This window comes from Clavelina lepadiformis, chromosome 3 (genome assembly GCF_947623445.1).
Source record: "Clavelina lepadiformis chromosome 3, kaClaLepa1.1, whole genome shotgun sequence".
Lineage (NCBI taxonomy): Eukaryota > Metazoa > Chordata > Ascidiacea > Aplousobranchia > Clavelinidae > Clavelina > Clavelina lepadiformis.
In genome coordinates, this window is record NC_135242.1 from 1,798,045 (window position 1) to 1,823,406 (window position 25,362).

General features: G+C 37.7%; 2 protein-coding genes and 1 pseudogene across 4 annotated transcripts in view; 1 reads left to right on the forward strand and 2 right to left on the reverse strand.

Annotated features, from left to right (window-relative positions):
* LOC143449192 (uncharacterized) overlaps window positions 1–25,362 on the reverse strand; it is a 36,985-nt gene that overhangs the window by 6,131 nt on the left and 5,492 nt on the right. The gene's annotated exons all lie outside the window — the stretch shown is intronic.
* Window positions 612–10,687, reverse strand: LOC143448621 (uncharacterized; annotated as a pseudogene).
* Window positions 22,430–25,239, forward strand: LOC143449234 (thyroxine 5'-deiodinase-like). Of its 3 annotated transcripts, none has more exons than XR_013114539.1 (3): window positions 22,430–22,909; window positions 24,362–24,552; window positions 24,708–25,239. XR_013114539.1 is itself a non-coding variant. In XM_076949347.1 (3 exons), the coding sequence occupies exons 2-3, from the start codon at window positions 24,414–24,416 to the stop codon at window positions 24,988–24,990; spliced, it is 366 nt and encodes a 121-aa protein (XP_076805462.1). In that variant the 5' UTR covers window positions 22,430–22,909; window positions 24,362–24,413; the 3' UTR covers window positions 24,991–25,239. The 3 variants fall into 3 exon arrangements, 2 of the variants coding, with proteins under 2 accessions (XP_076805462.1, XP_076805463.1); XM_076949347.1 differs by having other exon boundaries at window positions 24,362–24,496; XM_076949348.1 differs by lacking the exon at window positions 22,430–22,909 and adding an exon at window positions 23,729–24,079 and having other exon boundaries at window positions 24,362–24,496.

The window sequence follows — 25,362 nt, forward strand, 5'->3', positions numbered from 1 at the left end:
TTGCACAAGGTTCTTTGTTTGTTGCGTTTTCAAAACTTTTCGATTCCTGATCTGACAAAAACCTATCATTCACAGAATAATTGTCAATTCCAGAAGCATTACTTGAAACGTCTGATACACCACTACGACTCAGAGAAGTGTAGGAGTTGTTTTCAAAGTTTGTAGACAAATTCTCAGCTACATATTTAGGAAATGTTTCAGATTGTTTAAAGTATAACCGTTGCAAACCTTCTTGTTCGTCATCTAACAAAAATTCCTCTTTAATCTTTTCAAAATGAGCAAAAATTGATGAGTTTTCACAATAAGCTTCTTGATCACAAACATCAGATTGTATAGATGGTGAACCTGATGCTTGCTCATATGATAACGTGTTGCTCACAACTGTAGCTCTATCAGTTTCTTCGAGAAAATGCTTTAAAATCAATTCTTCAATTCTTTCTTCCAATTTTACAAATTCTTTCTCCACATTCAACCTGACTGATTTTATTTCTTGCAAGAACAAGTGTCGGATTGTCATTGTTGCACCATTACTATCAACCTGATTCTGGATCAGGTCAGTTTCCATTCTTTCTGTGTTTATATAAACTCAACATAAAAATTCTTAATTCAAGCTGAAATAAACACATCAGCAAAACTGAATGAATAAGACAACAATAACACACACAGGGACATAATAATATAAAACATGACAAATGTAAACTCTAGGCTATTATAAAAGCTCCACTAGACTATTATAAAATAAAAAGGTAAACATTGAACACTTTCATCATAAAAAAATAAAAGTGATGTGAAGACTGCAGCTATTTGTACTGTAATAATTAAATTAAGAGACTTATTAGCAAAAATTAGTAATTACACACAAATGTGGTAAAAATGCAATCAAACTTGCATCAACCTTGGGTCTTTAAAACAAGAAAAACAATTAGTAAACAAAGCCTGAATTATACTAAAGCCAAAACACTTTTTCACAGAATTCACATCTGTGCAGGGCCAAGCACAACAGATTTACATGCACAGTATGTCTGTTCATTTGGAAATAGCGATAGCAGAAAAAAGCTTTACTTTAAAAACAACTTCTAGAAAAAAATTATTTACTTGGAGAGAAATTAGTGTTTGCCGAAATATTTATCAGCAAACAAATGAATGAAACTTTGGATTAAAATTTATAGAAAAAGAATCGAAAAATGAATGCGATTTTAAGAAAAAAAATAACAACGTGATTTGGTACCTTAACCCGTGTTTGTTTTATCAAAGTATGTGATGATTTAACAATTCAGCTACAAGTCACAATGGCAGTGGTAAGACAGTGCCAGTTGATGGTGTGAATGACATTGGCTTATTGACATTGATAAATTATTTATAAACTACATGAAAAACACAAAAACCATCAAAAACGCAGTTAAAACATTAACAAATGTAGAGTGCTCTTATGAACAAAGTTTTTTTGGGGATTTGCGTTGTGCATTTGTTCTAAATTTAATAGGTAAGGTAGGTATGTGCAAAATGACTACAAATGGATTCATTTAAAACACATTCTATTGGTTGGCCGCATAAGTTGAAGAAGTCAACAATTTTACTTGTTCCTAGATATTAAAAATACAATGCAAGTGAATGCATACACTGATGCAATGTTACAACTAGTCTAGCCAAGCAACCACTGAAGACAATAATCCTTGCTTAAAAAAAATTTACAAGGACAATGACCAGAAAATTGAGAACCAGATCCTGTATCTTGAACTTACTTTATAGTTTTTCTTAATAGTTCATCAACAAAAACATCATAATATATGAAATGGGGACACCAATTCTAAACTTATAAATACCCAACAAAAGAATATATGAAAACACTCGAACCAAGCAAGCAAGCCAAGCAACCACGGAAGACAATTTTATCGTTGCTTGTAAAATTTTTTACAAGGTTAGCACCATAAAATCATGAATCAGGCCCTGTATCATTTCCAGACAAAGATTTCCGAGACTGACAAATTTCTTTTCAACGTAAATGACCTCAGACAAAAAGAACATTGATAAGGTCGCTCTCAAGTGTGGATTCTGATATGATTATTCAAATGGCTGCTTTGGGAAAATGACTTGTGGCACACATCGCATTGATAAGGTCGTTCACCAGTGTGGGTTCTCATATGAGTTTTCAAACTGCTGCTATTGATAAATGACTTGTGGCACACATCGCATTGATAAGGTCGCTCTCCAGTGTGGATTCTCATGTGAGTTTTCAAATCACTGTTAGCGGAAAATGACTTGTGGCACACATCACATTGATATGGTCGCTCTCCAGTGTGGATTCTCATGTGAGTTTTCAAATGGCTGCTTTTGATGAATGACTTGTGGCACACATCGCATTGATAAGGTCGCTCACCAGTGTGGATTCTCATGTGAGTTTTCAAATCACTGTTAGCGGAAAATGACTTGTGGCACACATCGCATTGATATGGTCGCTCTCCAGTGTGGATTCTCATGTGAGTTTTTAAAACACTGTTAGCGGAAAATGACTTGTGGCACACATCGCATTGATAAGGCCGCTCGCCTGTGTGGGTTCTTATGTGAGTATTCAAGTTTGCTTTATGTTGGAATAATTTATTACAAAACTTGCAAATAAAATGTTTTTCTTTGTTGTTTCCAACAAACATCTGAGTCTGGATTTTGCAAGCATTGTTTCTATCATTTGTTGCAGAATTATCAAAGAACATTTCCACAGAATCGCTGCATTCTTCATCTGAACTTCTTTCAATACAGTTTCTGGTATCAATCGTTTTAACTGTGGCTTTTACTGCAATCTCTGAGTGAGAAGTTAATTTACTTAATATGGATATAGTTGGGTCATCAATCACAGTTTGCAAATCTGCATAATTTTGCAACAACAAAGGTTCCTCTTCAATAACATCAAATTGAGGATAAATTGATGCTTTTTCAGAATGATTTTCTTCAATACAGGTTTGGGGCTTAACAGTTTTAACTACGGCACTTAATTGAACCTCCGATTGATGAGAAAATTTATTTGACATGGACATACTTGGATCATCCGTTTCAGAAACCTCCCAATGCTGCAACAGCAAAGGTTCTTCTTTGACAGCTTCAATAGGAGGAAGAACTGATGCATTCTGAGAATAAACTTCTTTAATACAAATGCCGATATCAGATGCTACATCTAATGCTTGTGATGTTTTATCAATCGGTATTGCATTGTTTATGGTTTCAGCTTTCTTTGTTTCTGCCAGAATTTTTGAAACCATATCTTCCATATTTTCTTGCACTTTTGCAAATTCTATCATCATATCTTGTCGCATTGATTTGAATTCTTGTGAAACCATATCACTGATTGCTTTCAATAAAAAACCAACTCGCATACCAGCTGGATGACAATTCATTGCCTATTTATCATATAACTTTATAACCTATTTGCTGAAAAGAACTTCAAATATTTGAAGATTTTCTTGATAGCGGAAAATTGATAATGTGTAACCAAAACCGTTGGAATAAAAACATAAATCTAAATTAATCTTTTCATAATTTACTACAAAGTAAAGAACAGCAGTGACTGTCAAATACAAAAACGAAAATCAAAAGATTATATGTTGTTTTGAAAAAAAGCTTCTAAAGAATTCTGCATAGTTTGAAGATGCAAATCAAGCATTAAACTAGAGATACTCATCATGATTAAGACAAAGATATCACAATGTCAACACAGCAAGGCTCGCAGTAATCGTAATGGGTGAAGACAACGCTTATGCCTGTTAAGATTGAATCTTTTTCCAAATTTCTTACCGCAGATTTCACAGGTATACTGGCCTCTAGTGGTTTTAGATTACATATGTAAGGGTTTTCGTAAATGCGCCTTACCCATGCAGCCAACTTTAGTCACGGTTTCACGGCAACATATCCCAGTTAAACCTTTTTGATTAATGGGCCCTTGAAATTTTTCTAAAGCACTACTTGCACAAGGTTCTTTGTTTGTTGCGTTTTCAAAACTTTTCGATTCCTGCTCTGACAAAAACCCATCATTCACAGAATAATCGTCAATTCCAGAAGCATTACTTGAAACGTCTGATACACCACTACGACTCAGAGAAGTGTAGAAGTTGTTTTCAAAGTTTTCAGACAAATTCTCAGCTACATGTTTAAGAAATGTTTCAAATTGTTTAAAGTATAACCGTTGCAAACCTTCTTGTTCTTCATCTAACAAAAATTCCTCTTTAATCTTTTCAAAATGAGCAAAAATTGATGAGTTTTCACAATAAGCTTCTTGATCACAAACATCAGATTGTATAGATGGTGAACCTGATGCTTGCTGATATGATAACGTGTTGCTCACAACTGTAGCTCTATCAGTTTCTTCCAGAAAATGCTTTGAAATCAATTCTTTAATTCTTTCTCCACATTCAACCTGACTGATTTTATTTCTTGCAAGAACAAGTGTCGGATTGTCATTGTTGCACCATTACCATCAACCTGATTCTGGATCAGGTCAGTTTCCATTCTTTCTGTGTTTATATAAACTCAACATAAATATTTTTTAATTGCAGCTGAAATAAACACATCAGCAAAACTGAATCAATAAGACAACAATAACACACACAGGGACATAATAATATAAAACATGACAAATGTAAACTCTAGGCTATTATAAAAGCTCCACTAGACTATTATAAAATAAAAAGGTAAACATTGAACACTTTCATCATAAAAAAATAAAAGTGATGTGAAGATTGCAGCTATTTGTACTGTAATAATTAAATTAAGAGACTTATTAGCAAAAAGTAGTAATTACACACAAATGTGGTAAAAATGCAATCAAAATTGCGCATCAACCTTGGGTCTTTAAAACACGATAAACAAGTAGTGAACAAAGCCTAAATTATACTAAATCCAAAACACTTTTTCACAGAATTCACATCTGCGCAGGGCCAAGTACAACAAATTTCCATGCACAGTATGTCTATTCATTTGGAAATAGCGATAGCAGAAAAAAGCTTCACTTTAAAAACAATTTCTAGAAAAAAATTATTTACTTGGAGAGAAATTAGTGTTTGCCAAAATAATTATCAGCTAACAAATGAATGAAACTTTGGATTAAAATTTATAGAGAAAGAATCGAAAAATGAGCGCGGTTTTAACAAAAAAAATAACGTGATTTGGTACCTTAACCCATGTTTCTTTTATCAAAGTATGTGATGATTTAACAATTCAGCAACAAGTCACAATGGCAGTGGTAAGACAGTGCCAGTTGATGGTGTGAATGACATTGGCTGATTGACATTGATAAATTATTTATAAACTACATGAAAAACACAAAAACCATCCAAAACGCAGTTAAAACATTAACAAATGTAGAGTGCTTTTATGAACAAAGTTTTTTTGGAGATTTGCATTGTGCATTTGTTCTAAATTTAATAGGTAAGGTAGGTATGTGTAAAATGACTACAAATGGATCCATTTAAAACACATTCTATTGGTTGGCCGCATAAGTTGAAGAAGTCAACAATTTTGCTTGTTCCCAGACGTTAAAAATACAATGCAAGTGAATGCATAAACTGATGCATTCTTACAACTAGTCTAGCCAAGCAACCACTGAAGACAATTTTATCCTTGCTTATAAAAAAATTTACAAGGTTAGCACCATAAAATCATGAATCAGGCCCTGTATCATTTCCAGACAAAGATTTCCGAGACTGACAAATTTCTTTTCAATGTAAATGACCTCAGACAAAAAGAAAATTGACAAGGTCGCTCTCAAGTGTGGATTCTCATATGATTTTTCAAATGGCTGCTTCGGGAAAATGACTTGTGGCACACATCGCATTGATAAGGTCGTTCACCAGTGTGGGTTCTCATATGAGTTTTCAAACTGCTGCTATTGAAAAATGACTTGTGGCACACATCGCATTGATAAGGTCGCTCTCCAGTGTGAGTTCTCATGTGAGTTTTCAAATCAATGTCAGCGGAAAAGGACTTGTGGCACACATTGCATTGATAAGGTCGTTCACCAGTGTGAGTTCTCATATGAGTTTTCAAATGGCTGCTTTTGAAAAATGACTTGTGGCACATATCGCATTGATAAGGTCGTTCACCACTGTGGGTTCTCATATGAGTTTTCAAATGGCTGCTATTGAAAAATGACTTGTGGCACACATCGCATTGATAAGGTCGTTCACCAGTGTGATTTCTCATATGTATTTTTAAATGGCTGCTATTGAAAAATGACTTGTGGCACACATCGCAATGATAAGGTCGTTCACCAGTGTGAGTTCTCATATGAGTTTTCAAATGGCTGCTTTTGATAAATGACTTGTGGCACACATCACATTGATAAGGTCGCTCTCCAGTGTGGATTCTCATATGCGTTTTCAAATGGCTGCTATTGATAAATGACTTGTGGCACACATCGCATTGATAAGGTCGCTCTCCAGTGTGGATTCTCATATGCGTTTTCAAATGGCTGCTATTGATAAATGACTTGTGGCACACATCGCATTGATAAGGTTGTTCACCAGTGTGATTTCTCATATGTATTTTTAAATGGCTGCTATTGAAAAATGACTTGTGGCACACATCGCAATGATAAGGTCGTTCACCAGTGTGAGTTCTCATATGAGTTTTCAAATGGCTGCTTTTGATAAATGACTTGTGGCACACATCACATTGATAAGGTCGCTCTCCAGTGTGGATTCTCATGTGAGTTTTCAAATCACTGTTAGCGGAAAATGACTTGTGGCACACATCGCATTGATAAGGTTGCTCTCCAGTATGATTTCTCATGTGAGTTTTCAAAACACTGTTAGCGGAAAAGGACTTGTGGCACACATCGCATTGATAAGGCCGCTCGCCTGTGTGAGTTCTTATGTGAGTATTCAAGTTTGCTTTATGTTGGAATAATTTATCACAAAACTTGCAAATAAAATTTTTTTCTTTGTTGTTTCCAACAAACACCTGAGTATGGATTTTGCAAGCATAGTTTCTATCATTTGTCGCAGAATTATCAAAGAACATTTCCACAGATTCGCTGCATTCTTCATCTGAACTTCTTTCAATACAGTTTCCGGTATCGATCGTTTTAACTGTGGCTTTTACTCCAATATCTGAGTGAGAAGGTAATTTATTTGATATGGATATAGTTGGGTCATCAGTCTCAGTTCGCAAATCCGCATAATTTTGCAACAACAAAGGTTCCTCTTCAATAACATCAAATTGAGGATAAATTGATGCCTTTTCAGAATGATCTTCTTCAATACAGGTTTGGGGCCTAGCAGTTTTAACTGCGGCATTTACTTCAATCTCCGATTGATGAGAAAATTTATTTGACATGGACATACTTGGGTCATCCGTTTCAGAAACCTCCCAATGCTGCAACAACAAAGGTTCTTCTTTGATAGCTTCAATAAGAGGAAAAACTGATGCATTCTCAGAATAAACTTCTTTAATACAAATACCCATGTCAGATTCTACATCTAATGCTTGTGACGTTTTATTTATCGGTGTTGCATTGTTTATGGTTTCAGCTTTCTTTGTTTCTGCCAGAATCTTTGAAACCATATCTTCCATATTTTCTTGCACTTTAGCAAATTCTATCTTCATGTCACATTCATTTGAATTCTTGTGATATCACATCACTGATTGCTTTCAATAAAAAATCAACATACTTATTATCTGGATGACACTCCATCGTTTGATTGTGATACAATAAAACTATACAAAATATTGGCTGAAAATGTGAAAGGTAAAACATTTTAATAAAAAGTAACATATTAATTTGAATAAGATGTCAAAACCAAAAAATTGAATTGAAATGTTTAATGTAAATTGTAATAAATATGCTTGCTGTGACAGTTGACAAAATGTACGATGTGTTTAAAAAGGAAATAACAGTTTGAAACCGATGATGAAAATACACGATGAAAATAATCTATTTAAGTAATATTGTCTGTGTTCTTAATTAAATAAAACACTTGACCAATGCTTTCTCCACACATCAACATTAATTGTAAAATTAACATTGGACCTACAAGCCCCAGAAATTTGTGAATCAGGTCAAGTATCATAAACTTTAGAGTTTATCTTAAAAGTTTATCAAAAAAACATCATCATATATGAAATAGGGACACCAATTCACCAATTCTATACCTATATATACCCAACAAATAAATATATAAAAACACTCAACATACTTTTCACAATTTTTGAAACAAGTAGTTTTCCTCCACAATGAAATTGGGACACATCTGTTAACTTAATGACAACTAAAAAACTGAAAATTTGTTAATTAAAAAATGTTTTTTTTGCAAAAAAACAACTAATATATTGTTTCAAGTTTCAAGATGCAAAATACACGAAATCATTTTAAATGACACAACACACCATAAACAGTGGTACATACACACACCTGGCACACACCATAAAAAGTACTCAAATCACTTAAAAATCATAGGGCAACACAATTAGCAAAGTTTTATCTGAATTAATTGTTAAAATCTGTTTGATGTGTTGTTGAAAATCACTGATCAATGACTATTCATTTGATTGAAACGTTTTAGGTTTGCTTCAGGTTTTCATGTCATAGTATTTGTACTAGTGCAGTGGTTCTTAAACTGGGGGGCGTGTAACATTCATAAGAGGAGCGCGAGAGATGAAAAACTGTCTATTATATGAGCTATGTCCAAACATACTTTCTTGACTTTCGCTATAAGTTCATTTTTACTAAAAATTTAAAGTGTGTCATGATGGCAATTGTATTTTTGAAATTTGGATTTTGAAATACGGCAATTGTTACGTAATCATATTTGCTCTCTCTCCGCATTGAAGCGTACTGTTTTTGTTTACTCATTCAATCACTCCTAGCTCGATTAACCGTCCTCTTGTGTTCTCTTTTTGCGGTGACCTGTTTTTTCTCACAACGGGTGGCGGTGTAACAAGAAAAACTTTTACAAATGTATCACTTGTAGAAATACTTAATTTACACTAAATGCATTTTCTTTAGTTTTACAATTATGATGTATACAGGAAACCAGATGTTTTTTCTACTAACCTGTAAATATCCGATCAGTTTACGACGTTTAATTTTCAAGTAATTAACAATTTAAAATTTGTGTGCAGTGCCGGCCACACATAATAAAAATTGTAATGTCGCGCACCCGGTATAAGTAGGGTGAAACCAATGTCAGCCAATATTAAAACCGTAAAATGAACTAAAACTTAAATTTATTATTGATTTAATAACCAGGTAATTTAGTAATTAAACTAATTGTATTGACACAAAATGAGTGGAAAAAAGAGAAAGTATGACCAAAATTATCTGAAGTATGGCTTTATAGATACCACATTGAACGGAAAAGTTGTACCGCAATGCGTGATATGCTTAGAAAAACCAAGCAACGACGTTTTAAGACCAAGTCGTTTGCAACGTCGTCTTCATGAATATAAAGACAAAACCTAGGAACAAACTTGACTGTAAAGCCGACCTAAGATGTGCATTATCTTCTACAAAGCCTCCAATTAAACGTTTGGTTTCCCAAAAACAACTACATCCTTCACATTAATGAAAGTTTATTGAAATTAAATTGTTTTGTTTAATGCTTTTTTCTTGGCAATGAGGTGGGGGGCAAAGTTTTTAGGTACCATCAAGGGGGGCGCGTGCCAAAATGTTTAAGAACCCCTGTACTAGTGAAATTTAATAATCCAACCGTTTCAAATGTTTCGTTTATGATATCATTGTTCAATTTAATGTTGATTAATAACGTTTTGAATTGCCTTGCTTGGTTGAGTTTTCAACCTGGTTAAACAATCGTTTCAATGTAAGTAATGCCTCAGCGAGATGCGATAAAATTTCCTCACAAACAATGCTTCTAGACATTCCTTTGTCATACTGCTAAAAAATTCAAAGAAAAAAAAACAGACAAAATGCAACGCGTAACGTTAATGGGAATCTTGGCATAACGGTCTTATAAATAAAAAAACAGGGACAAATTTTTTTCCTGATTTTTATCTATTTTGATTATAAACATCGATATCGGTTTCAAACACTATGTGATAAATATATCAATTAATGTAATATAAAATTGTTTACGACATAGAACTCTCACCTATTGAATCAGTGAAGCATAACACTTTGTGACGTAATCGATGATTCCCTCTTACTGTGCGTGCATTACGAGTTATTCCTTTTTCAGTCGTACGTTCAACGCCACAACATGTCTTTATGCTGTTGCTGTCACAATGTTCTATCTTGATTTATTCGTTCAATGAAGCTTCAAATATAATTTAGAATATAAAGTTGTCGAGGTGTACAATTGATTCTAAGATTAAGAGAAGCGAAACAACGACCTGAGACTCATTTACTTCGAGGACAACAATTCTACAGACAAAAATTGTAATTGAAGTGGTCGTCCTTAAAGGCTAAGGAACGATAAACAATTATTTCATTACAACTAGAAGAATAAATCGGAGCAAAAGTTTGCGTCTACTTTATTTTGAGACAACAATTAGCTCTAGTGTGCAATGTCGTTTCTGTAAAAGAACTCTGCAACTAATTTCCAATATTTTTCATTTATCGTCCTTTAATTATATGTTCTTTAATTATAGTGACATAGTTTGGAGACATAGGTTTATTCTGGTGTGCAATGCTATTTCAAAAAACATCTGTAATTTGAGCCAGTGGCACTGCGTAGGCCTACTTTACAAATCTTTGAAAAAGAAGAACTTACCTACTAATTTTTAATATTTTTTATTTATCGTGTAGAGGAGTTTACTAGCGTTTGTGGCATCAGAAAATTAGTAACTACCAAGTATTTAACTCGTATTACATCTAAAATGTCCACTCCGACAGTAATTAAACCTGGCTCTGTTTTTGCTTCAGCTGAGAAAGCTGAACAAGCGAACAGTAGGGGAATACACAGGGGATTACCCGTTTGCGTGACAATGTTTCAACAAAAACAGAGATTCTTCCATTGCAGCGTAACATGTTCTTTAAGTTCAGCGATGAATACTTTATGGTAATGTGGCATGATAATCTTTATCCTCGGACTGGGATAAGTCTTTACACGACTTAAACGTGGAGATGATTCCTCATCGCTCGAGCACAGAGCCGAATATTTTTAAATAATAAAATTGTGTGAAAAATATACCTACATATTATTTAAGCGGTTGATTTTGAAAGCTTTTATTCCTGCTATCTACCAAGTGGCCTGCATAAGCTTGTAATGAAATGGTTGTTTATTGTACCTTAACCTGTAAGGTTAACCCATTTCACTACAATGTTTGTCAGTTGAATTGTTTATTGCGATCGATGGTATATGAGTCTCAAAAGGTTGTTGTATGCTTTTCTTAATCTTGGACTTAATTGTTCACCTTATTGTTCGCTAATTGTTTCGGTGCCAAATTTTTCTATCTTGAAACTGAAGTTCTTCAAGTTGTCACGCACTGCCATACGCACGGAAAGTTTGCGAGTCGACTCATAAATGTGGACTTTTGCTGCGGACTAATGTCGAAATTTTTGTCACTTTTTTAGTTTAATCCTTAAGCACACAACAACAAGAACAGATAATTAATAAACAGTAGTATAAAGTAAATGGAAACTCACAATTAATAAAGTGCAAATCAAAAGCATGGCATTTCTTTTTTATTTTTACTAAATATCTCTCTGTGAGGCTACTTCAAGTGCACAGCAATCCAGTTACATACATTTTCTCAGAGCAAAACCGAAAATGAGTTTTGAATAAACATGTTGATTATCGTTAGTTTTACAAAAAGCGCATAGCTCCGAATCTAATGTTACAAACGCAAACAGCGCCTGAGTAAATGCTATAATTTTAAGGTTAGGTTTAATTTGAAATGAATGTAATTTTACATCGCTTGTTGATTGGTAATTGGTGCGTTGTTGGTCCCTTTAGTTCAGGGGTTCTTAAACTTTTTGGCACACGCCCCCCTTGACGGTACCTAAAAATTTCGCGCCCCTCCTCATTGCAAAATAAAAAAGCATTAAACAAAACAGCAATTTATTTTGAATTAACTTTCATTAATGAGAAGGATGTAGTTGTTTTTGGGAAACCAAACGTTTAATTCGAGGCTTTGTAGAAGATAATGCACATTTTCGGTCGGCTGCACAGTCAAGTTTGTTCCTAGGTTTTGTCTTTATATTCATGAAGATGACGCTGCAAACGATTTGGTCTCAAAACGTCGTTGCTTAGCTTTTCTAAGCATATCACGCATTGCGGTACGACTTTTTCGTTCACTGTGGTATCTATACAGCCATACGTCAGATAATTTTGGTCATACTTTCTCTTTTTTCCACTAAATACAATTAGTTTAATTACTAAAATATCTGGTTATTAAATCAATACTAAATTTAAGCTTTAGTTCATTTTACGGTTTTAATATTGGCTGACGTTGGTTTTACCGTATTTAAACCGGGTGCGCGACATTACTATTTTTATTATGTGTGACCGACACTGCACAAGTTTTCAATCGTTAATGACTCGAAAATTATACGTCGTAAACTGATCGGATATTTACAGGTTAGTAGCAAAAACATCTGGTTTCCTGTATACATCATTATTGTAAAACTAAAGAAAATGCATTTAGTGTAAATTAAGTATTTTTACAAGTGATACATTTGTAAAAGTTTTTCTTGTTACACCACCCCCCGTTGTGAGAAAAACAGGTCGCGCTAAAAGAGAACAGTTAGTCGAGCTAGGATTGCATGAATGAGTAAAGGAAAACAATACGCTTCAACGCGGAGAGACACCAAATATTATGACGTAACAATTGACGTATTTCAGAATCAAATTTCAAAAATACAATTGCCATCGTGACACACTTTAAAATTTTAGTAAAAATGAAACTATAGCGAAAGTCAAGAATGCATGTTTAGACATAGCTCATATAATAATAGACAGTTTGTCATCTCTCGCGCCCCCCTTATGAATGTTACACGCCCCCCAAGGGGGGCGCGCCCCCCAGTTTAAGAACTACTGCTTTAGTTTGTGGCGGCCTGGGTGGCTTTTGTAATACCATTACGTCATTCTTGGAAATGTGTTTTCCAGTTAACAATTGGAGTTTTTAAACTTTCAGTTCCGCCACATCATTCTTGGAAATGTGTTTTCCAGTTAACAATTGGAGTTTTTAAACTTTCAGTTCCGCCACATCATTCTTGGAAATGTGTTTTCCAGTTACTTATTTGAGTTAATGAACTAGCTTTCATAAACACTGCAATTATCGTTGGAATATTTGAAAACTTGCTCTGAATAACTTCGTGTGAAAACTCCTTTTAGTACGTTACCAAGTCGCTTCCAAGAAACTGTTTCCAGCTTTAACCGAATGTAAATTGCATTGCAAACGCACTGTTTTTCTCGTTCACACGCTTTGAAATGTTCATGTCTTTTTTGTCATATATTTCCGGCACATCGCACAATGTTTTATAAGCTTGAACTTCTGTGCGAGACTCCGGAGAGCCTCAGGCGCAGACGTAAAGTTATAGACAGATGTAATACCGTACTACGGTAGTCGTGGTGATTGCAAATCAATAGACATCTTAATAGCAGTGGTTTTGCTATACTTCTGGTTATGCGTAATATTGAGAAAGTGTACAGCACCTATAATAAAAGCCTTTTCTGGTAAACTGTATTTGTTATAAAATAATAAGAAAGTTCGGCTGTCAATAAGGTTAGAGAATTCTAACCGCACGCAACAATAGAGTCAGATATTAATGTAGTAGGTTAACTAAAGTCAATAACGTAAGATAAGATCGATAAACTCTGCATCTGCATCTGTCGGCATCAACCTCTGCATTCCAACAACCTCGACAAACTAGCAACCTCTACATTTCTGGTGACAACCCGACGTTCCGACATTTCTAGTGACCACCGACGTTCTAATAGCCACCGACATTTCCAGTGACCACCGACGTTCTTGTGTCAAAAACGACGCATTCCAATCCTTACAGCCGCTCTTCACTGGTAAGTGGATTTTTCACTTTTTATACAACTAGCTAACTAGCTGCAACATAGCTTGTAGTGCATGCTCATCAGCTTGTACCTTATTAACTTAGCTTAGGCTATTCTTATTGTGCTGCATTCTGCTGCAGTTTGAAAGTTTTCTTGTTGTAAAGTATTTTTTGGTTCAATTGTGAACAATTTTTGCGGTGCGCCGCCTAAATCATTTTTTATCGGTTTTGATAAATGTCACAACCCACGCCGACACAACGAAAAGTTACTTCGGTAACTGGCAAAGCTAAGACAGAATACCACATGAGCACACGATCAACCGACCGTTCCAACGAGTCAATTAATAATACAACTATGTCGAACGAAAACGGGGAGGGATCTGCAAATTCTCCCGATAATAACACCGCTGGACCGTCTGGTCTGGGTGCTAATAACCAATTACGGACAAATACGCAACCACAGAACAATACTTTGCGAAACGATTTGTTTTCACACGTTAAACTTCCTACCTTTTGGAAATTCAATCCCGAAGCGTGGATATCTCACCTTGAACATAAATTTTCTCTCTATCAAATCACTTCTCAAACTAATCGTTACTTGTTAGCGGTAGAGGCAATTCCTGCGAAAGACCTCGCGCTCCTTCGGTTACCTTCTGCGTCGACACTGAACTGCTACGACACATTGATTAATGAAATCTTGAGAAACTTTGATAAACGTGAGGACCATTTAGACTTTTTGTTGGCAGACCTGACGCTGCACGATCAGTCCCCCAAACATTTAATGCGCGAATTAATGAGTGCGGTAGGTCAAGAGAATCTTACTCCGCCAGTCGTCAAACTAATTCGTGCTAAGTTTCTTAAAGCGTTACCACCAGACGTCGCAATTGCGTTAGCCAGCGTGGAACATGACGATCTCCAGAACCTTGCAAGCAAAGCCCACGAAGTCATGTTGCTCAAACAACCAAAAACTTCTTCTCACAACCTTTCTCTTGCTATCACTGATACGGATGACATTGATTACCCAATGCAACCACAAATACAGCAAATTCAATTGTCTGAACCACCGCATTATACACGATCTAACGCTAACAATGCAACAAAGAGTTCCGGAAAAGGAAATACAAATTTCACAAATCATAATTCACCAAACCAACGAAATTCATTTAACTCAACATGGCAACAACGATCACCACGCACAAACAATGGACAGTTTCACAAATCATACAGCAACAACGGTTTTAATCGAGATAATCGTCGCCAAAACGGTTCTTCTTTTCCTAATAAACGCCAATATAATTTTTCACGTTCATCCACCACATTTCAGAAACCAGACTACCAACGTAGCAATTACCCTTGCGCGTCTGATGCTTCAAATGGCTTATGTTATTACCACGCCCGCTTCGGTAGGGATGCGCGCCGCTGTCACCCAACTTGTAGCATGTGGAAAAATCAAAATAGCCCGACAAAAAACGCGTGGCGATCGACGCAACGTTAACCCCGTCAGTCCCGTCGGTCGCATCAACTATAAAAAGAGGCTGCCCCTTGTTAACTGTATATGATCACGCAAATAGTATTCACTTTTATGTAGATAGCGCGGCAGCAACTTCGCTTTTGTCCGCTAGTTTAGCTGACGTATCAAACCGCAAACCGCAAACTCCGCTTTTCGCCGCTAACAGCACGCCAATTACTACGTATGGCACTACACAACTTAATGTTTCTCTTCACCCTCGTTTTTCTTATCCCTTTGAACTTGTGCTTGCGGACACACCTTTCTGCATATTGGGGTTGGACTTTCTCACTGCATACAACTTTGTTTTGGATCTTAAAGCCAAGCATCTGATAGATGTACCAAACCAAATGCAATATACCTTAGAGCCTGTTGAAAGTGATCCTGTTCACATATCCATTCTCAGCCAAATAGATCCTGTTGCAGACCTTTTACATCAATTTCCAGACTTGCAAAAACCCATGTCAGCTGTTAAACCAGTGAAACATTCCATCGTTCACCACATCCATACCACAGGTTCTCCTGTACGTGCGCGTCCACGTCGATATAGCCCAGAAACAATGCAGATCTTGAAGAAAGAAATTGACAGCTTGCTGGAACGTGAAATTATCCGCTACAGTGATTCTCCTTATGGAAGTCCGGATTTGCTCGTTCCTAAAGGCTCTTCTTGCAATAAATATCGTCTTGTCGTTGATTATAAATTAGTCAATAAACAAACAATCGACAGCTGTTATCCTCTTCCGTTCTTACATAGTTTTTCCGATGTTTTGTATGGTAAAACTGTCTTCTCTAAGTGCGATCTTCAAGCTGCATTTCATCAAATAAAAGTGGCTCCAGAAGATGTCCATAAAACGGCGTTTGTTTGCCCTCTTGGACAATTTGAATATACAAGACTTCCGTTCGGTTTGTCCGGCGCCCCACGGACGTTTTCCAGACTCATAGGCGAAGTAGTACGTCCCCTTCAGCACCTTGGAATCTTTGCTTACCTCGATGATATCATCATTGGAAGTAGTAACCTGTCAGAACATCTTGAACATCTTAAACTGCTTTTTCAACGTCTTGAGGAATTTGGCTTAACGCTGAATTTAGACAAATGTGAATTCAACCGCAAGTCTCTTGACTACCTTGGCCATCACATAAATTCTCAAGGTATACGACCTACTCAAGAAAAAGTGCAGGCCATTCTTGATTACCCACAGCCACAAACCTGCAAACAGCTGAAACGTTACTTGGGAATTTATTGCTATTATTTTCGTTTTCTGAAGCATTGTTCCACAACCTTACAACCGCTTTACAAGCTGGTTCCGAACAGTCGCAGCAAGCGCGCGGCCCCTTTAACATGGAATGCCGAAGCCGAACGCGCCTTCGCCAACAGCAAACAAGCTATTGCAAATGCTAGCACATTAGCGTTTCCGAAACTCCATGCTCCAACTTATCTAACAGTTGACGCTTCATTGACCGGTATTGGAGCGACATTAGAGCAATTGCAAGGGAATCAACTTGTTCCTTTGGCCTTTTTTTCAAGACAGCTAAACGCCAGTCAACGTAAATACAGTTGCTTTGACCGAGAGCTGTTGGCCGCTTACAAGTCAATACGTCATTTCCGCTACTTCTTGACAGGCCGACAATTCACTTTGCGTACAGACCACCTCCCTCTGGTTTCTAGTCTCAGTAAGCTCTCTGAACATTACTCTCCAAGACAGTTCCGACAATTGTTGTTCGTTTCAGAATATACAACAACCATTGAGCACATCAAAGGCTCTGCCAATGTTGTGGCGGACCTCTTGTCAAGGTCTCAACCTTCGGCACCCAACATTAATACTCTCTCCGATCTTCCGCCTCCTTTAGAGTATGAGAAAATAGCACAAGCACAAGCCAATGATCCTGCTATTCAAAGACTACGCACTGCAACAACATCACTCAAACTGCAAGACTGCAAGCTGCCCAATAATGACTTTACTATCCTTTGTGACGTGTCCACTGACACAGAGCGTGTTCTGGTTCCTTTCTCTTTCCAACGTCAAGTCTTTCTGCACTTACATAATTTATCGCATCCTGGAAAAAAAGCCACAATTAAACTAATCAAGGAAAGATTTATATGGATAGGGATGTGCAAGCAAATCGCTACCTGGGTTCAACAATGCCCAAACTGCCAGGAAGGAAAAATTTTCCGTCACACAAAAACCGCACCAGGGACATTCAAAATTCCCTACGGTCGATTTTCTGATGTTGCAATTGACTTGATTGGACCACTACCAACCTCCCATGGTTACAAATACATCCTTACATGTATTGACCGATATACGCGTTTCGTTCAAGCCATACCAATCCCTGATGCCACCACGGAAACCGTCGCCGCTTACTTTGTAAATCACTGGTGTTCCTTAGTCGGTGTTCCAATCATCCTCACAAGTGATCGTGGACCATGTTTCATAAGTTCCGCTTGGGAGGAAATTATGCGCTCGCTTGGTATTCAACACAATCTGACTACAGCTTACCACCCCACTTCCAATGGAATGACAGAACGTGCAAATGCAGAAATCAAGCGCGCCATCAAGTGTTCAGACGAACCTGAGCGTTGGTTTCACAAATTGGGTTTTATTGTCTTGGCTCTGCGTAATCGCTATCTTCAGGATTTGAAATGTACACCTGCTGAGTTAGCTTAGATGGGGTGTTAGTTAGATGATGTTCACATCCGCCGCTCAGACGAATCTTCATCCGGACACACAGAAATTTCTGTTATGTCAGCGTTCGCATTCTCTTGGGTTATATACCTTTGATGACGACATACATTGTCAAACGCAGACACCCTTCTACATACATAACTGCTCTGCTACCGAGTTTGCTCCAGATCTGCATCTCCAGAAGATTCCTGCAACAGTTTGCACTTCACAGATTACTTCCTGGAGCACAACTTCCTTTTTTTGGGAGTTATCAAAAATCGGCCAACACCTTTGACGCACACCCACCGTACAACCCAGAATGTTCGTCGTGGAATGAAACCAAAGTTTCATCACATGGCCCACTGATCCTGTCTAATCCTGCGGCGTACTCAACACGCAATGCAGTCCATTATAAGTTTGTCTGGCCGACTTCAGCTTCTGGAACAGTAACCAATGACTTCTTGTTTCACACTACAATTTACTACGATTACGTCACGGACACGATGACGTCGTCTCTTGGATCTCTTGCATCGTGCTCAATCGAGCGTGGATACTGCTTAACGGGCAATCGTATGTTTATATGGCGAGTACCTTCGCATATAAACTGCCCACCAACCAAGCCTCTTGGGTCTCACAAGATGCTCCTCCATTACAACTCTACGTCCTTATATAGAGTTTTCTTACCTGATCTCGGGATCTCGGTACATCACTGGAGGAAATGCTCCTCTCGTGCGAAAACCTGCTATGGCGAACATATTCACTGCGACAACAACAACTTTATCTTTCGCTACCAACAATGTACAGAGCTCGACAGACTCGCTCTTTTTCGTCCTAACCGGCTAAGGCGTGGACCTTCTCACACACAATACTCTCAATTCGAGCGACTTTTTGCAACCTTCGACACACAACAGGACGACCTTATTTCAGAAGTTCTCACTACCTTCAACGAAGAGAACAAGTTCCTACATTGCCAACTCACGAAGCTAATTGGCACACTCTACAAAGCAATTGGGAAGATCTTCCCTACTGAGATACTCACTACTACTCTTGGACATCAAACCATGGGTTCCAGCCGTGGAGATTTTATGTCCAGAGCAGCATGTCACTCTATCAACGGTACCGTCTTACCGTCACTTGCGTACCGAAACGCATTCAGCCAACGTCCTCTCATCAAATATCGCGATCAAAACGGCCACAGTCAATACGGCCAACTCATTTCAGACAACATTGTCTTACCGGGAGTACACCTGCTGGAATCGTATCGACCAGCAAGAAGTTTTGTCTTCCGAGTTCTGGGACACACTGTCCTTTATCACAACTATACTTTATCGCACGAACATGTGCAGGTGCACCAACTCAACTTACCTTTGTCGCCTATACACGTCAACTACAAGGCACCCGACTACGAGAAAATTCTCAACGAGCTACCTGACTCTGACTCGTTTACTGATCTACAATCGCTGCTCAGCTCTATGTCTGAAGCCAACCTTCTCAAGGAACAAATGCGACATGTCATGACAAGCCTTACTACTACTGATGAAACTATGATCAACGGATCCTACGTCGCAGACACATTCGCACACGCCGCGAAACAAACGTTACTCCTTGCTCTGTCGCAGATTACGAATCCTTTTCTCTCAGCCCTTATATTCATCCTGCAACTCCTTGCCATGATGTGGGCCCTCTTCCATACCATCGGGTTTATCCGATCGACTCCGCACCATTTGCAGTATGCCAGATCCCTTGTATCCCGTATCCACGCTTGGCGCCACCAACAGCAGGCGCCAGTTGCAAGTCCACAGCTACCACGACCGTTGCCCTTGCCTCGGCGTTCTCGTGATGAACCGTCTCCGTCTGGATCTTCGGATGACGCACCACCCGCTTCATCTTCTCGTGATGATTTCGCGAGCACCCACACAATTTAAGTTTCACTATGTGTATCACCTTGCTTTTCAATACCGTTAATGTCTTTTGCATGTACCTTTTTGCCGTTTTCCCTTGTCGCCGCTTTCAATTTTGTAACTGTTTTGCTTCGTTGCATGCTTAGTAGCTTATTCTTGTGCTAGTATCGTTTTCACTTTTCCCGCCTTATTGCATGCTAACTATTCCCGCGCATGAGTTTAGCTATTTCAACCCACCTCAATAGGGGGGGTGCAGTTGCAAAAATTTACCCTCTACCCCTTTAGTTCCTCCACAGACTTTGCTGCCACCACCGTTGCTGCCAAAACCACTTCAGTATGTCGATGGTACCTGATTCCTCCGCTGACGTTCACACATGACCCCCTTGTTGAAGTATATATCCGACAGGGATAAAGACGAAACCCTGGAATACGAACAGTTCAAACAATTTTTGCATGCCCGGTTAATCTTGGAGATACCCTCCAACATGTAGTTATTTTACCATCTGTAAGAGTTCATTCATTTGTATATAACTTCATTTTGTTGTTTGTGCTTGCTCGCCATTGCCATCTTCAGTATGTTACATTTTACTTGTTATCTTTTTCCTTCCGTAGCGGGGGAGGAATGTGGCGGCCTGGGTGGCTTTTGTAATACCATTACGTCATTCTTGGAAATGTGTTTTCCAGTTAACAATTGGAGTTTTTAAACTTTCAGTTCCGCCACATCATTCTTGGAAATGTGTTTTCCAGTTACTTATTTGAGTTAATGAACTAGCTTTCATAAACACTGCAATTATCGTTGGAATATTTGAAAACTTGCTCTGAATAACTTCGTGTGAAAACTCCTTTTAGTACGTTACCAAGTCGCTTCCAAGAAACTGTTTCCAGCTTTAACCGAATGTAAATTGCATTGCAAACGCACTGTTTTTCTCGTTCACACGCTTTGAAATGTTCATGCCTTTTTTGTCATATATTTCCGGCACATCGCACAATGTTTTATAAGCTTGAACTTCTGTGCGAGACTCCGGAGAGCCTCAGGCGCAGACGTAAAGTTATAGACAGATGTAATACCGTACTACGGTAGTCGTGGTGATTGCAAATCAATAGACATCTTAATAGCAGTGGTTTTGCTATACTTCTGGTTATGCGTAATATTGAGAAAGTGTACAGCACCTATAATAAAAGCCTTTTCTGGTAAACTGTATTTGTTATAAAATAATAAGAAAGTTCGGCTGTCAATAAGGTTAGAGAATTCTAACCGCACGCAACAATAGAGTCAGATATTAATGTAGTAGGTTAACTAAAGTCAATAACGTAAGATAAGATCGATAAACTCTGCATCTGCATCTGTCGGCATCAACCTCTGCATTCCAACAACCTCGACAAACTAGCAACCTCTACAAGTTCAGTGTTTCTCAACCTTTTTTGCCCACGGACTATTTTCCCATTGGCATAAGTATTCGCGGACTCAGGTAATAGGAACAAAAATAAGTTAGTTCAACACTAAACAGTAAGATAAAAAAGCAGAAGCGATTTGTATATTGGGCACATATGCACTAAAAATCTTGTTCTTGAAGTTAAACTTGTTTCGCAAATTTGTCGAAATCAGGAATTATGGTCGTTAATGCACATCTGACATCATCTTTCGGTTGAAATTGGTTCTGGTACTTGGTTTTAATCATAGCCAAAGTTGAAAATCCAGCTTCACACAATTAAGTATGTAGTCGGAAAAGGCAAAAGAGCTATTGTTGTTTGTTTGCAGAGGTCAGATAGATTAGGTTTTTTCGACAGAACATTCGTACAAAATTGACTCAGAGAAGCAATTTTGAACTTGTCTCTACACATATGTCGACTTTTTTAAAACCCTTTTTACTTTCCATCAGCGCAAACAGACATACAGTCAGACCACTCAAGCTGATGTTCTTTAAAGAACGAATCCACTATCTTAAATATTTGTTCTCCAGTGGTATTTTTGGCAAGTGCACGGCAAAGCAAAAACTACTCCTCATAGCCATTTGTGTCAATATAACGCACAAACCATGAGCTATGCATCATTCCCGATATCTGGAAAGAAACAAAAAAGGCCCTGACTCCTTTTAAAAAAGAGAAAAAAGAAGGTGATTTGCGCTCCAGGAGTTGGAAGGAGAAGATAACAAAAGAATTAAGGATTTGGATTGCCACTGTAGAGGTTGGTAGCTTGTCGAGGTTGTTGGAATGCAGAGGTTGATGCCGACAGATGCAGATGCAGAGTTAATCGATCTTATCTTACGTTATTGACTTTAGTTAACCTACTACATTAATGTCTGACTCTATTGTTGCGTGCGGTTAGAATTCTCTAACCTTATTGACAGCCGAACTTTCTTATTATTTTATGACAAATACAGTTTACCAGAAAAGGCTTTTATTATAGGTGCTGTACACTTTCTCAATATTACGCATAACCAGAAGTATAGCAAAACCACTGCTATTAAGATGTCTATTGATTTGCAATCACCACGACTACCGTAGTACGGTATTACTGTGACAACCAAACCACGTGACTCTGTGTCACGTCATCGCCTACGTGCGACAAAACATCTGCATCAGAAATGATTATGCAAAGACCTTGATTGAACTGGTTCGGAATTGGAAAACAAATACGTCAGAGGTCAAACTTGGCCAGGATGATGCAACTTTTGAAGAAAAACAACGAACGGACAAAAAAAAGATTTATGCTAAAAAAGGGGATGGTTTGGTTGCGAGTGGGAGAGAGTTGATGATGAGACAGTAAAAACGAGTGCATTAAAAACGTGATTACCTGAATTACATTTGTTGGGCGACTGAAGGCTATAATAAAAAGTGTATTCTGTTGCTGCCGGGGTATTCATTATTTTTGCAGGCGATTTATCAATAGGTAAGTGTACGTTAAATAACATTTACGTATTGATGTAAACCGAAAAATCAAACTTCACGGTCAGAAGTGAGAGGGACTCGTATGCCAATCAAGACGATAGCTAAGTCAAATATAGCTATCCATTGTGACGAAACATAAAAGCGTCATATTACATCTGTCTATAACTTTACGTCTGCGCCATCTCGCACAGAAGTTCGAGCTTATAAAACATTGTGCGATGTGCCGGAAATATATGACAAAAAAGGCATGAACATTTCAAAGCGTGTGAACGAGAAAAACAGTGCGTTTGCAATGCAATTTACATTCGGTTAAAGCTGGAAACAGTTTCTTGGAAGCGATTTGGTAACGTACTAAAAGGAGTTTTCACACGAAGTTATTCAGAGCAAGTTTTCAAATATTCCAACGATAATTGCAGTGTTTATGAAAGCTAGTTCATTAACTCAAATAAGTAACTGGAAAACACATTTCCAAGAATGATGTGGCGGAACTGAAAGTTTAAAAACTCCAATTGTTAACTGGAAAACACATTTCCAAGAATGATGTGGCGGAACTGAAAGTTTAAAAACTCCAATTGTTAACTGGAAAACACATTTCCAGGAATGACGTAATGGTATTACAAAAGCCACCCAGGCCGCCACACCACCAGCGTAACAAGAGAAATAAGCAAGGCTCTTCTTTGTCAGACTATTCTGAAATATCCAACACACCAAGGTATTATGACATTTAATAATTCGATTGTGCACTACTCGTGTGAGGTATTACACAACGAACTTATCTGTCATAAAGACCGCATATGCTTGCGGTAGTTGTTTGTATATGAGCGAGGACGATTGATGGTTGGTGACTTGTTTTGCTTCTGCTTCGATGGATGAGTTCTCATTTCTCAAATTTGCGTGACTATGCTGTTAGTTGCTTGATTCTGTCTATACAAATTACTAACTTATAAAGTTCCCATTTTTATTTATTATCAGACACGAAGGCTTTCACCTTCGGGCAAAGCTTACTGAATGTTACATCGCGCTCAGTAACACGTGAGACGGTAAAAGGGAAAAGGGAAAAAGGGAATTCGTATTCGAATTCGAATTCGTAAACATCACATCGGTATATATATGTGGCAAGCTAGTTCAAGCGAGGAAATTATCTGACGTCATTAAGGAAAACTCAAATCTGGTAAATAAATGAATTTCAATATCCCAAATTAAATTCCAAACATGTCAAAAACAACTCGTGAGTCGTGACGTAATCGTCACAGTAGCTCTTGCAATCTGCAATCCCTACTTTTTGAGGTGAAAAGCCGTCGCGAAAATTACGACCTATGCCTAATTATATACAGTAATTAATGGGCTAGCGGTCTCACAAAAACCTTACGCGGACTCAAATGAGTCCGCGGACTCGGGGTTAAGAAACACTGCTTTAGTTTGATGGATTTCATGTTTTCATGGAAATATTTAGTTCCTGACCCCCATTTGTCACAAGCCCCGACGAACTTGGCAGGATTTCGCGGATGTACAGGGACAGGGTCGATTTTGTGGTCGTCCACATCGACGAAATACACGCTCTTGATGGCTGGTCGTTCGAACAAATCAAGTAGGCCCAGCTGCAATTCAGTATCGCTTTTCCAATTGACGGATTAGCTTTTATAAGTTAGTGAAAAGGCTATGTCATTTAGCAAATAACCAAAATATCGACTAAAATAAATGTGCGATAATTATGATGTTTATGTCACCTTCACTTGACAAATTTCCTGGTAATAAGTGCGCCCCGAGATTGGTTTAAAAATAATAATTTTTCTTGGCAGGTTTAAAATAAAGACGCATCGTGCAATTGAAGATCGTTTGTCGGCGGCTGAAATTTTGCAGAGCTTGGATGACTTTTCTCTCCCGCTTGTGGTGGACACGATGAAGAACGAAGCAAACCTCAACTATGGAGAGCTGCCAGAGCGGATGTGCGTGGTATTGGATGGAGAAGTGAAATACATCGGCGGGATAGGACCTTACGACTTTAACATCGAAGAGATGATAACTTACTTGGAAAATTTTCTCAATAATTTTTCACTCATTGAACAAAATCATTTGTTTTAAAATTGTGTGCCACTGCCATTGGGAAAACTAAATTACCTATATCTTAATTTAGAAAAAATCTGTTCCAAGTGTTTTTTTGTGGAGTTTAACTTTAAAGACGAATTTTCTGTCACTGCCATATTTGATAACGGAAATATCCTATACGGTGGTCCTCAAGACTTTATTTGCAACAAATTGGCAGGTTCCTGGGTTGCTTTGATGGTTATTTTGCTAAATGGTTTATTAAACATTTAAAACTGCTACAGCTGATGAATAGCATGGTTGTATTTGTAATGAAAAGTGGTATATTTTACCTTAGCCTGTAAGGTTTACCCACTTACACTACAAAGTCTGTTTCCTTGTGAATATCTTATCAGTGAACTTTGATAGACT